The 13,389-nt window shown below is 44.5% G+C and overlaps 1 protein-coding gene across 1 annotated transcript in view; it reads right to left on the bottom strand.

The window, feature by feature from the left end:
* Positions 1-11,297, bottom strand: part of NAV2 (neuron navigator 2) — a 377,851-nt gene extending 366,554 nt beyond the window's left edge. Inside the window, exons 1-2 of the mRNA XM_030273481.4 lie at positions 11,105-11,297; positions 7,463-8,077 (exon numbers count right to left, since the gene is read on the bottom strand). Of these exons, the coding sequence (XP_030129341.4) occupies positions 7,463-7,537 (75 nt within the window). The 5' untranslated portion in view covers positions 7,538-8,077; positions 11,105-11,297. The remainder of the gene's footprint in view (positions 1-7,462; positions 8,078-11,104) is intronic.
* Positions 11,298-13,389: the final 2,092 nt, after the last annotated feature.

Here is a 13,389-nt window from a genome sequence, read left to right as displayed (position 1 = left end):
AAAGCCAGAGGGTAGCCATTTGCATAATAATGAACATTTTTCTAAGGAGGTGTGCAGGAAACTACACGCTAATGAGTTAGAATGTGTGTTATCTGAAAGTCACACTTGCTTTACAAAAATAATTAAAAACACAACCTCTAGTGTTTACCTTCTTGCACCTTTTATGTAACAGACAGAGACACCTGTCCTATGAAATGCACAGGACATAGAATTAATTTTTGCAACACACAAAAATCACAAACGGGATGGGACTGCTGAGGAATGTGACTCGGTTTCCTAAAAACCTCTAATTTTAATGATTCCCACAACACTGAGTCATGACACAACAGACACACTGGATTTTTCTCATGGGTAAGGGCTGGGAAGTGGGCTGGCTCCTGAAGCAGTGCATCCTATGGCACAGAAAACACAGGTTTGCTACATCTTAATCGCAGAAAGAATGAGGAAAATGCAGCAACTTCTGCTAAACCACTGTGAAAGAAGGGAATGAGAGACAAAGTGCATTTCACAGCTGCAGAAGCATTTCCAGATACAATCTGGTAGTGGGGGTAAATTTTCTTACAATCCAACTAGCAACAGAAGAATTTTTTTTACTAAGCAGAGAGTTGTCTTTAGCATCCTACAACTCTTTGTAATATCAGAAGATCACTTGTTTCAAAATAAAGTTATCTTATAATCCAAAGAATACACCCTATATACTACATAGCACTTACCTGTATTTACTGCTTGAGCCTTTTGGTTTCATTACCTTTGAAATTAGATTGATGAAGCCATTAGGATCTGAGATATAAAATCTTCCTTTATACCACAGGATGTGGAAAACTGGAGTAAGAGGCTCACTAATGCACTGAGCCACAGCTACAGCATCATGTCCAGCTTTCACTCTTTAGCCCACACTCACAAGGGCCCCAGACAAGGCACCCTAAAGCCAGCTAGAGGAGACAGAATATATAATCCACCCCAGACTGCAGATTTTCCACAGAATCAAGATGCCTGGCTAAATTTGGAAATATCCCAGCTAATTTATGACCATTAATACTCGTAGTCATCCAAGATAAGAACAATAATCATACACAATGCCTTAGGGTTTTACAGCCTGTTGTCAGTAGCAGCAGCTGGAAGAAGGGCTGGATTTCTTTCCTGCACACAAGGCAAGCAGCTGATGCATCATCATATTGCTGGGTTTGTGTCCAGCTCTGAAAGATCAGCTATTGATCAGTGCCACTGGCAGTACAGCACACCAGACACTGCTGTAGGATTTGAATGAGCAAACCACACCAGTGTGGTCTTAATCTACCACCAGAGAACATGGGGGGGAAAAGCCAGATTAAAACTACATGCTGTGTAGACACACACAAATGGAAGCAGGGAAGTTCTTCCAGGCATGAGCAGAGTCAGGGTGCCAGATAAACTCCTCATCAGCACTGATCCTCACTTCTTTCAGACTGGAAATAACCAACCCTTCCATACTGTTCACAACAATTTCAGCAAACAGAAATCATTTCTGCCTGATTTTGTACTCTTCTATTAACAACAACATCTGCACTTATCTGCTGTATAATCTGTCTACCATGCAAGCATTTTCAGAGGCATGCGTGCCAGAACTTTGGAATAAGCCCTCAAGAATAATTGTTCTGCTTTTTCTTATTGTGGGGAAAGGCAGATACCAGGCTCCCCCAAGCATATTCTAAATCATTCTCTCCTCTATTTTTGATTAAGACAGAGATCCAAAACTGGGCATCCTGCTCAGAGTGCCATCAGCTACTTTGCAAAAAGTGTCACAGATGTTTTCCACAGAGATTTCCAGAGTCCTATCCTTGTAACATAATGTTTCATTCACATTTCTCCCATCACTTCAGAGCCACAGCATCAGCAGCAGTTGTTTATGCATCTCAATCAGCTCCTTGGTTTCATCTGATCAACTTCATCCCCTCCCTCCCAGAGAGGCTTGAAGCCACAGTTCATGTGGAAAGCCATGAGTGTCCTGCATGGCTTAAGCCACCTGCATGCACATGGGTATTTCTTCCACATTCTTGGAACTTCAGCTGAAATGCCTCAGGCAGGTTATTTTTGAGATAATGAACTTCACTTGGTATGAGGAAGAGAAATAACATATATACCCGTGCCACATATGGTTTACTCACTTCACAAAACAGAGGTAAAGCTCAAAAATGTGGCCAAGCCTAAGACCTCAAGAAATCACGCAGGAGTTTTTTTTCACTGTACAGTGACACAGACATGGGGAATGGTCAGGGCAAAGAGATGAAAGACTGACAGAATTACACAAGTCAGTTCTAGTGGAGACTGTGCCACAGAGTCCTCAGAAGTCCACATGAAATTGCAGTCTAATCTTTGGTTGACATCACCACAGATCCTTTGTATCACATCCTAACATAAACTTATACAAGTCAGAGAAAAATCACCCTTGAATCTTAAAAAGTTCACAAATTCCTTTAACCAGACAAACATTACAAGAGACATCAGCTGAATAAGCAAGATCCTTTGTTTATGTTATATAAACATTTTGACAATATGGAAAATTTCTTCATGACCAGGGTCTGACTGGGAGAGGGCTGGCAATACCAAATCACACTCCTGTGACTGTCTCATTAAAACCATCGTAGAAAGAAGTTCCAGATAAAATAGAAGAACGAAATACCTTGTAGCAACCATTAAGGTGAAAAACACAACCACCTGTTTCTTTGAGCCAATTTCTCAGTGAAGAGTGGTTTAAAATTGTCACAGGCAACACAACCACAAAAAGGGTTACAGAAGCATCTTTAAGAGCAGGAAACTTATGACTTTAAAGCAGAAGCCAAGCCCTGGACACACCACCAAGGCACATCCACATAACTAAAATCTCCCAAATTTGATTCTATGATTATAATGTTTAAAGTAAATTTATTAACAATCTTAATTACTGTAATAGAAATATAAAACCCGGTCACAAAATAAAATTCTACAGAGATTGTTATGTATACAGAAGGTTTTAAATATCTGAAAAATGAAGGAGAAGCTGACATTTTCTCAGTTCTCCCACTCAGTGAATTTTTATTGCATGTGTATTTCCATAAAAACCCAGTTAGTTAAATTATCAAAACACCACAACACAGCTTGCTGTAATTTCATAAGCCAAGTCTTGCTGCAATTTATAAGTGGTTACACTTGAGTGCTTCCACACTGGCTCAGCAGCACAGCACCCAACTGCATTAATGTTTCAGCACAAAATTCTGCTAATAAACACAGTACTCAGCCACCATTACCCTGCTTTAAACAACACAAGACCTCAGTATAAGCAGGTCAATACATGTGAGACTACTTATGCTCTTTAAACTGACTTTGATATAAAGGTAGCAGCAGAGCATCCTCAAGCAAATGGGAAGTTCATCAATAATAAGGCAGGAAAAACACAAACCCAGGAGAAAGCTAAAGCATATGGCTTCAGTCACGGGTATCACAACGACTGCTCCAACAAAAACAAGTCAAGAGAAAAAGACACCCCCTGAAAACAGTGTTAGTCAGCTTGTAACACTGTAAAACTGCAGCTCACACGTTCTTCATTCAAACTAAAAATAATTAAAGAAAAAGAGCTGAGGATGTTTACTATCAAGTAGCGAAAGGGGGAAAAACAATACGAGGATGCACTGTGCCTCTGTGGCAGCATGCCCAGGGAGCTTGAACTGATATTTTAAAGTCCAGGGCGACGTTTTTTTTTACAGTCAAAACCAAAAATGCCCCTTAACCCACACACAAAAGCAATCTACCACCTAATAAGCCAGTGAGGTGCACTACTACCATGCTACTTTCTGTGCTGCTGACAACAAAACACAGTCCTTCCTAAAACAGACCAGCCCAGTACACCAGGTAAGAGCAAATAAACCTCTAATAAAAAAATTAAAATCACAAGACAGGCAGAGACAATTGTTTAGTTAGACCAGAGAGGACATCTAAGCATAAAATACACATTTACAGCGATCCTTCCAGAGTCTGAATGCATTTCACAATTCCATTTTACTCATCATTCAGTCAAAGAGGGTTCACTCAGGCAGAGCAGAAGACACTTCTGTCACTATTGAACACACACATTTCTTTAGGATGTCCCAGCAACTTAGAGCTATGGACCTGAATGAAAAGTCAAGAAGGAGGAATGCAGGATGGAAGTCAACCAAAGAAATATTTCATTCAATCATCAGAAGAAAACGCATTTAATCAGAGCACAGGGCAGCACTAAATTTTTCATAACACAGCACACGAAAATATACCAAACTAGATTATTTTAGCAGCAGTTTTTACCTTAAATCTCTTCTTCAAAGAAAAAAAAAGTAAATATCTGAATTCACTGCTCATGAGTGATCATCCATTTTATACCAAAACCATACTCTACACACAAACTTTGCAGACAGAAGGTCTGTAGCATCACTTATATTACTCTTCTATTTAAAGACTCTGTTGCCAAGGTCATATCCTGGCATAAAGCCTGCTCACTATTCACATTAGTATTCATGTTGGTAATCCTGCTACCTTCAGATGGTCAGCTTACACGGTTGTTAAACCTGTTCAAATTCTTCACTTGTACATTACCAGTTACATGGAATTTAGCTATGTAATTCCCACTAGAGCCAACTTAAGATATGTAGATGGCTGAATTGCTATCCCAAAGATTAATATGAGTCCTTTTAAAGCCAGCCTGGGAAGCTGTGATGAGTGAAAAGAACCTGCTTTGGTTGATTTCAGCAAGGTCAGTAGCAGCCCAGTTTTGAGTTCTCGAAGATCAGTCAACACATAAAAAGCAAAACCCCATCCCTCTTTAAAACAAGCACAAATACTAAATCTTGTCTTGCTTTAATCAATATAGCTACTAAGTTGATACTTTAAAATACACTTAAAAGCAAAAAACAAACAGGAAACTCAGCTTTATTGCTACACCACAAATGCAGACATAGTGTCCTATATTCTACTTGAGAAAGACAAGTCAGATCCATCATCAAGGGGTGTACATACACAGACAGATCTCTTACTGCTTCAGAAACACTGAACAGTGGCTGACTTTATGGCCATAAAATATATGGTGATAAAAAGGATAATGCACTCACCTGATTAAATATGAGCTTGGTCTTATTTCTTCCAGCACAAGTCTCATTTTCAATAACAAAGAAGTGTCTATTGATGATTAATTTTAATGGCCTTTGATCTCACATACACCTTTCCCTATCAGAAATCTAAGAACTTTAAGCTTAGAAACACTAAAATACCATTCAGCTCCATAATAACAACTGAATTGCATCAACATTATTATTATTTGTGGCAGGCACATTCTTCTCTCAGGATTTTTTCACAGAGAAGCACAGAGAGAAGAAAGAGAAAGCAATTTCTGTTTCTGCTCCTTGTTTTTTCCCCATGTGGAATGTGTTTGGAGAATTGCTTACCTGGGGTGAGTGCTTGATTGGATTCAGGTGAGGATTGTTTGAGCCTGATGGCCAATCCAACCCACCTGGGGCTGGGCTCTCAGAGAGGGTCACAAGTTGTGAGTTAGATATGGCAGTTAGAAAAAGTAGGTTTGTAGTTTTAGTATCTCCTTTAAATAGCATATTAATGTATTACAGTGCAGTTACAATAAAGAAATCATTCAGCCTTCTGAGCTGGAGTCAAACATCATCATCTCTTCCCACTGGGTTCACCTGCATTTGCAATAATTATTCCAAACTGATTTTTCCCAGTAAGCAGAAGTCTAAGCAAAGCTCTCATCAGTAACCTTTCCCTGAAAAATTCTATAGGAAATGAAATGTAATACTCTATTTAAAGACTTGTTTTGCAAACAGAAGGGAGAGAGATCACCCAAGCATGCAGAGTCATTAAAATGGATCTTACATATATCATTATAAATTTAATAATCTCCATGACGGCTAGAGTTCAAGTTAAAATGAATGTCAGCAAAGCATGACCAATTGATGTTATCCCAGCTGCCACTGAGCCTCACTTGGGGTTATATTATACATTCAGAGGCCCCATGCTACATGTGCACCAAACACCCAGAGCCAGGAGCAGATGGGAGATGTAGGCTCCCATACCTATCAGCAAGGAGAGACAGACATAATTGCATATTAATTTTGGTGCATCAAAACAATTACAGCATACTTCGGTGTCACGGGTCACAAATGTTTTTCCCATCACACCCCAAATGCAGGATAATGTTGTACACTTCAGAAGGGGGAGGAAAAGTGTTCCAGCAGCCTCCAGAAATTAAGTCAATAGACAGATTTTGTTTCAAGCCTTATTGATTTACTTCAGTCCCAAAATGCTTCCTCGAAAAAAGTAGAAGGAAGACCTTGGCAGCTTGTCAGTTAATAGATTATGCTTGGTGCAATTAAGATACATTCAGGAGTTTTATTTTGTTCCCCAAATGCCATTTCTCTCCAAGCAAACAGCTGCATTTTATCCAATTTCTGAAAGTTTTCCAGGCTGCTTAGATTTCTAATGGGGTGACAGAGAAACCACTTTTATTCTTCAGCAGACCTGATGAAACTGTGACACAGAGCTCCTTCTCCCTGAAATTAGACAGTGCTGTTGAACAGCAAAATAATAGCTGACGGTCAATTTTTTTTCTAGCTCAGTTTTCAACTGAAATAAAAATCATACAGGGGAAAGGAGCTCTCCACACAGAGCTGAACATGGCATTTTCTATTCCCCATCAACTCTGCATGGAGGACAACATCAATGATTTACACAGCAGAAACGTGTCGAGTTGTGGTGTGCTTGACTGGTGCCAACAAAACAACTTTGGAGTCCCAGTTGTTCACAAGCTACAGTTTTGTCTGAGACAAGGACTGCACTTAGGTCAATTTAGTGCACCAACCCATTAGGATGGGATAACCCAACATCACCCTGACACACAGAGCTGCCACAAAGCACTTGTGCAAAATAAGGGCCAACATCTGGCATTAAGCACGTTCCACTGTACATTTTGATTCAAGCCAAAATCACATCTGGCAACTACAGCACAATGCAAACAGCTCCACCAGGACAAGGACACTGACAAGTGCACAATATTCTCAGCAATGAAAACACCAAACAATAACAAAGCATTTTTCTAACCACTCCACTAATGATATCAACAGGAAAAAAAGAAGCTAAACTTACAACAAATCAATAACCTGACCAGACTCAGTAAGTGTCAGTGTACTTCATTTGCACTGTATGTCTCTTCATCAACAACCTGTCAAAATTCTAGAGATTGTTCCCTTCTTTCACTCATATCACAATTTCCCCTTCCCTCAGCTCTTTGCTCCATACATTGGAAGAAGAGAAAGACAAACATTTTCTAAAACATAGTGAAGAGATCTACAGCTGGCTGAGCAAAGCAAGCAGCAAGTGCAAGTGATAAAAGCATTATGTGGAACTATTCTGCCACTTGCATCTCCTTCAGTAATTTAAGCAGAAAGTGTTCCCACCTTTTGTCACTTACCCTTTTTTGATCTTCCAGTCCATGTGTCACAATCTTTCTTTTCTGATGTTGGCTGGATTCAGAGCCAGATTCCATTTCCCTGCTACAAAGACTCTTGCAGCCTCTTCAAGCTTTCTCTAAAAATCCATAGTATAAACAACAAAAATCTAAAAATAATTTAAAAAAAGGCGAGACAATTCCTTCAAACCTCGTCCATTGTCTTTTATCATTCTTCCAAATTCCTGTTTGCCATCACTGCTCATTATCCTAACAAGCAGCCATTCTGTGAGCCTCTGTATCCTAGAGTAGCTCAGATGAAGGTTTCCATGTAAGTGCCTTACAGAAGGATGGCAGAGCTGAATCCAAACCCGGTAGTTTGTGCCACATTACTGCTCCATCAGCAGCCTTTTCAGCGCATTCCTGGCACAGATAATTTATAAGTCAATAAAGGTGTAAACGTGCACTTAATCCACTGTGTTGATATTATCAGCATCCCTCTCATGGGCCGCCTTCCTCCCATAAATCAATGTAAACACTTCGCAGTGATAAACTGCCTTTTGCAAATCTAGCAGGTGTTAATTAAGTAAAATCATCCATGCACACTTGTCATCTTCCTCTATGTATTCAAACAAATACCTAGAAGAGGGAAGGAAAAAAAAGCAGTTTTTACCAGCTTGAAAGAAAACACAGCTACTGATGTTCTTTGTCCACCACCAGGAGCTGCAAGTCAGAACTGATACAATAATTACGTGTTTTGAACATGCTACACTCCTCATCCAAGCTACTCGAAATGCTTTGATGCCTGTTTAGAGTGTTACCTTGCCTTTGGGACTCCCTGCACAAAACCAGCCCAGAATGACAATATTGTACATTGGGGCTGAACCCACTGCAACAACACTGACTGATGGCTCAAGCATCAACTCAAAACTCAGTTTTTCAGGGTTCAGAGTCCCAGACCTAAAGCCAAATCCATTATTCTTCTGGGGTCTCCTACCCAAGGATCTTTCTCCACAGTCTGTAAAGTTAATGAGCGCCACCTCCCAAAATCACGAGTACGATAAAGCAGCAACAAACAGGTTCTATTATTGCTTGGGAAGGAAAGCTGAGCACAGCCTGAAATCGCAGCTTAACAGGTCAACCAGCTTAAAATGCTGTTCTTTTTGTACTGAGAAGTACAAGTTTACTACAAGAGACAAAGCGTCTCCTGGGTTAATTTGTACGGTGGGATCAATAGCAGCAGGCTTCAACATACAGGCACCAGGAAAAAACACATTTACTACACTGAATTCCATACTGAAAAGGCTAAACATGGTATAAAGAGCACATATTTAGCTAGATGTTGTTACAAGCCTGGAAAGCACCAAAACATCCAAACCTGTGTCCTATGTAGCAAAGGAACTAATAAACAAAAACATCATCACTCTCCCACCACTGAAGGATAAACACCATAAAAAATAGATTTCACACAAGGCAGTGGAAATGCTTGTTCTGCATGCTGACGTCCCTTGTTATGCCAAGGCAAAGATCTTGACAAGACAACAGGTAGAAATATTGCTTTTGCCTCTCACTGCTCCTCACCATGAAGCAGTAGGTCATTAAGCCAAGTTCTCTTTCTTCTAAAGAGCTCAGGAAGGAACACAGCTGATTGCAGCAATGCTTTGCCATTTGAAAGTAATCTAAAACCACGTCTAACCCATTTTACAGAGAAACAGGAGGTTTCCAGTTCTATTTTAAACCAGAATCTCCTCCTGATTTGTGTTTTCAAACATGCCAATAGACAGAGAAATCAGACAGGTACCTTGAAGGCAATACATGGTCTCTGACCTTATTAATAAATATCACAAGCAAAAAAACCCCAAATTTTATAAATATCCTTAAGTCCCACTGAGGAAAACTTTTCCCCTCCAGTGATTTCACTGTGATGTGACACATGAGACTGCATCAGTCACATCGTGTAATGCCATGCTGGAATAGCATGACATAACCAGTGCAACTAAGGACAACATGGAAGGTCCCCTCAACTAGGAAAAAAAAAAATATGAAGAAGAAAAAGTGCAGTCTCTGGAAGTTCCTGTGCATTCAATGTTCCAGCTTTAATCATCATGGAAAGACATGAGGATCTATTTGTATGTAGTACTTAGTACATGCTTGCAACCTAAGACCATGTGGTTTAGGTTTATTTAGTGTCACTGCCCAAGTTAGCTACATTAAGCTTCATATATTAAAAAATATATATTAACAGGAGGGAAAAAAATGCATCCTGAGGCTTAAAGAACCATTTCAAGTCAGCCACAAACCAAAACATTTTTGAATATCAAGACTTAATTTTATTCTTACTACCTCCAGTAAAAATAAGTTTCACTTTCTAATCTCTGTGCATATCTGACTGTAGAAATGGATTTATGAACAAATTTAATGCCAATTAATTGACATTAAATACAAAAATTTCAAGAAGAAAAAAAGGTAAGGTTTGTTGGGGCAATTACCACATAGCCAGAGACACTGAAATCAACAAAACAAAAACAAAAAAAAAAAAACCAACAAAAAAAAAAAAACCCAACAAACAAGTAACCAAAAGCCCGTCTTACCCTTTACTCCCATCACAGCAACATCCAAAGCCCCCGGCTGAGCTCTTGACTCAGCTGGGCTACGACTGAACATCCTCCCTGAATGAACACTGAATAAACAGCTCTAAGAGCTCAGAGCCCACACCTGACATGGCTTAAAGCCATTAACAGTCTCAATGAACCACAGCTGAGTAGATATTCTTAAATTTAAGCAATTACGGCTCCAAATGAGTATGTCCTACGGGTCCATCCTCAACCCACAGTCCCAAATAGGTCCCCACCTGCACAGAATGTCGCTAATACCTCGCTGGATACCCAGATCCTCAAGGACGCCGCCTGGCCGCCAGTCTTCCATTCAAAGTAACGCAAATTAACCCAACTTTTTGGGGTTTTCTCATTAAAATGTAAAGCAATCTTGCAACAGCAGGAGTTTTAATTCCCGCAACCGCCCGCCTTTCGGGAACAAGCAAGCAAGCCAATCCACAAGTTCTTTTTTTTCACACGGGAAGCAGAAGCCCGGCAGCCTGTGAGTGGTGCCAGACAAAACCCCGCGGCTCTGGGGGCACCCCAGCCGCGCCCGCTCTGCCCGGCACACGGCGGCAGATAAAATATCAGCAACCGGGGACAGATAATCGCAGAGGGCAGCGGCAGCGCGACCCGCCCGGTGGCCGGCCCCGCCCGCGCCCACCCCGCCGAGGGAGCGACCCCGGCGCCGAACCCGCTCCACCGAGCCCCGCTCCGCCGAGCCCCGCAGCGCCGAGCCCCGCTCCACCGAGCCCCGCAGCGCCGGGTCCGGCACCGCCGAGCCCCGCACAAGTTGCGGCCCCGCCGCCGCAGGGAGCGCGGAGGAGCCGCTCCCGCGCAGCGCAGCGAGGCTGGCGGTGCCGGCCCCGCCGAGCCGCGCCGCGGATGGGGCACAGTCCCCCGGGAGCCGCTCCCGCCCCGAGCCGCTCCCCGGCGGGCAGGGCTCGCTGACGGCCGCCGGCGGGGCGCGGGGCTCCGCCCGCCCGTGGCCGCGTCCCAGCCGCCGCCGGAGCGGGACAAACTTTCGCATCCCTCCTGCGCGCCGGGCCGGGCTCCCCGCGTCCGCCGGTACCTGCCGGGGCCGCCGCGGCGGGGCGGGCGGCTCTGCGCGCTGCTGCTCCCGCGGGCCGGCGGCCCATGCGCCCGGGGCAGGGCAAGGGGCCGCCCTGCACGCCCGACTCCGGCTCCAGCGTCGCCGCTCCGCGCCGCCACCACAACTCACTCCGGCGTCACCAGGACAACGAGCGCCCGCCCTTGGCCGAGCCCCCTCCCGCCTTCCCTCCCGCCCTCCCCGCGGCACCGCCCGCGCGGGGCTCCCACGTGGGGCCGCCACGCCAATGGCGGCCGGGGTGCGGCCGGCGCCGGCGGCGGGAGCCGCGCTCCGGGCGGGAGCGGCCGTGAGGGGCGGCGGGAGCGGCCGTGAGGGGCGGCGGGGAGCGGCCGTGAGGGGCGGCGGGGAGCGGCCGTGAGGGGCGGCGGGGAGCGGCCGTGAGGGGCGGCGGGGCGGCAGGGAGCGGCCGTGAGGGGCGGCGGGGAGCGGCCGTGAGGGGCGGCGGGAGCGGCCGTGAGGGGCGGCGGGGAGCGGCCGTGAGGGGCGGCGGCAGGCAGCGGCCGCCACCCCCCGGCCACCCTCCGCCGCCTGCCCCTTCGGCTCTGCCGTGTCACCTGCCCAAAGATACTATCCCTCGAGGCCGCAGTGTCGCCAGCTGAGCGCTGCGAGCCGACTTTTGGACAGAGCGTGTCGTGTCCCTCGTCTGCCCAGCCCGGCCCAGCCCGGCCCGCTGTCCCACAGCCCGTCCCCGTGCCTTGGCATCGCTGCAGGACCGCGGGCACACAGGGTCCGGGGCATGCCGCCTGAGGGATACCACATGGCTGTGTTGGTCGCACAGCGCTGTTAATGCAATGTATTGTTGGTACCAAACGTGTCTCGATGAGGTGTGTATTCAAAAAAAAACTGATGTAAACGCCGTTATCGCCCTCTCGTTAGTGCAGATCTTGCGTTGCTTGGAGCCGGGCCAGCTGCTCCGGAGCCTCGCAGGCTTTAACAAGCCAGAGCTAATAAGCCAGGCTGGGTGTAAGTTCACTCCTCGCAGAGCCGCTTAGGAAGTTCAACGCCAGCTCTGGAAATTACAAGTAGCTGCACTCCAGAAGGTTCAGCAGAAACAGTCTTTGGTCCAACTCGATTTTCTGGCCCAGCAGCCTTGGTCACCCTGCCTGGCCCACGCATCTTCTGTGAGGGAGCAAAAGGAGTGCTAGCAAATATTATCACAGATGCGAAATAAAGGGGGATTTATAGCGAAAGATTTGGCCCCAAACTGAAATGCACTTCTTGTAGTGGGAGTGCTGTAACACACTGTTCTGAGCAGAATGTTACTGTCCAAGTCTGGGCTGGCTGGAGGCCACAGAAGTAGGATAATGTTGAGGGATTGTTGATTTCTGAGGGCAAGTAGCTGGTCACGCTTCACCACCTGACCACAGCCCAAGGAACCAAGGGTGGCTCCTGCCATCCACCCTCCACCAGACATTAGCAAGAAGAGGAGTGGTTCCTGTTCCATGGGAGCATATATTCAGAAGCATCATCAGCTTTCACCCTTCCTATCCCAGCAAGGAATATCACCAGCGCAGCTTTTCAAGGCATTTTCCTCATTTTCTCTCCACACTTGCTAGTTTGTCCTGTGTGTGACTCCTTCTGTGGCACCTCATTCCTGAGCAGAGAAAATTCAATTCAACCCCAAATAAAGTTATGGCTATAGTCTTGACCTTCTTTTAGCTTTATCCTTAAAGCTTGATTCATCAGAGCTTTCAGGCTAGTATTTGGTACACCTACCAGTAAATGAAATTTACATCTCATTTAGACTATTTCCTTAGTTCTGTACTTTAAATGTCAAAGTATGTGGCCTCTGTAAAAAGTAACCTATGAACTTAGGTTGCCTAAGGTTTTCTTTAAGCTTACCTGGAAAAACAAGATGTCACAAACATTTTTTTTTGTGCTCTTGGGCTGCTGTGGCTCTTGGGACCTTTGGGGACAATGTGTCTTGCAGAAAGCTTTTTTGCTGTGACTGTCTGGCCTGTGTTCCAAGGCCTTTTTAAGCATTTTAAGGAACTTGCTGACTGCCAGCTCCTGTGGAAGATGATGTTTCTGTCAATGTGTGACCCAACTGACATTTTTTTCATTTCTCGTGCGGACAACAGGAATGAGAAATTAAGCCAAACTGGTTCTTTGGCAAGTTCAGGTGGTATTTTAGTATGGTAAGAGATGGTTTATAATACATTACTTAGAAACTCTGCTTCTACTGTAACATTTTTATGTTTAGAAAAATCTTCTTTTTAAATATGTGGCTAGAGGTAGAAAAGAAG

This window comes from Taeniopygia guttata, chromosome 5, assembly GCF_048771995.1.
Source record: "Taeniopygia guttata chromosome 5, bTaeGut7.mat, whole genome shotgun sequence".
NCBI lineage: Eukaryota > Metazoa > Chordata > Aves > Passeriformes > Estrildidae > Taeniopygia > Taeniopygia guttata.
This window is presented reverse-complemented; position numbering and strand designations above follow the sequence as displayed.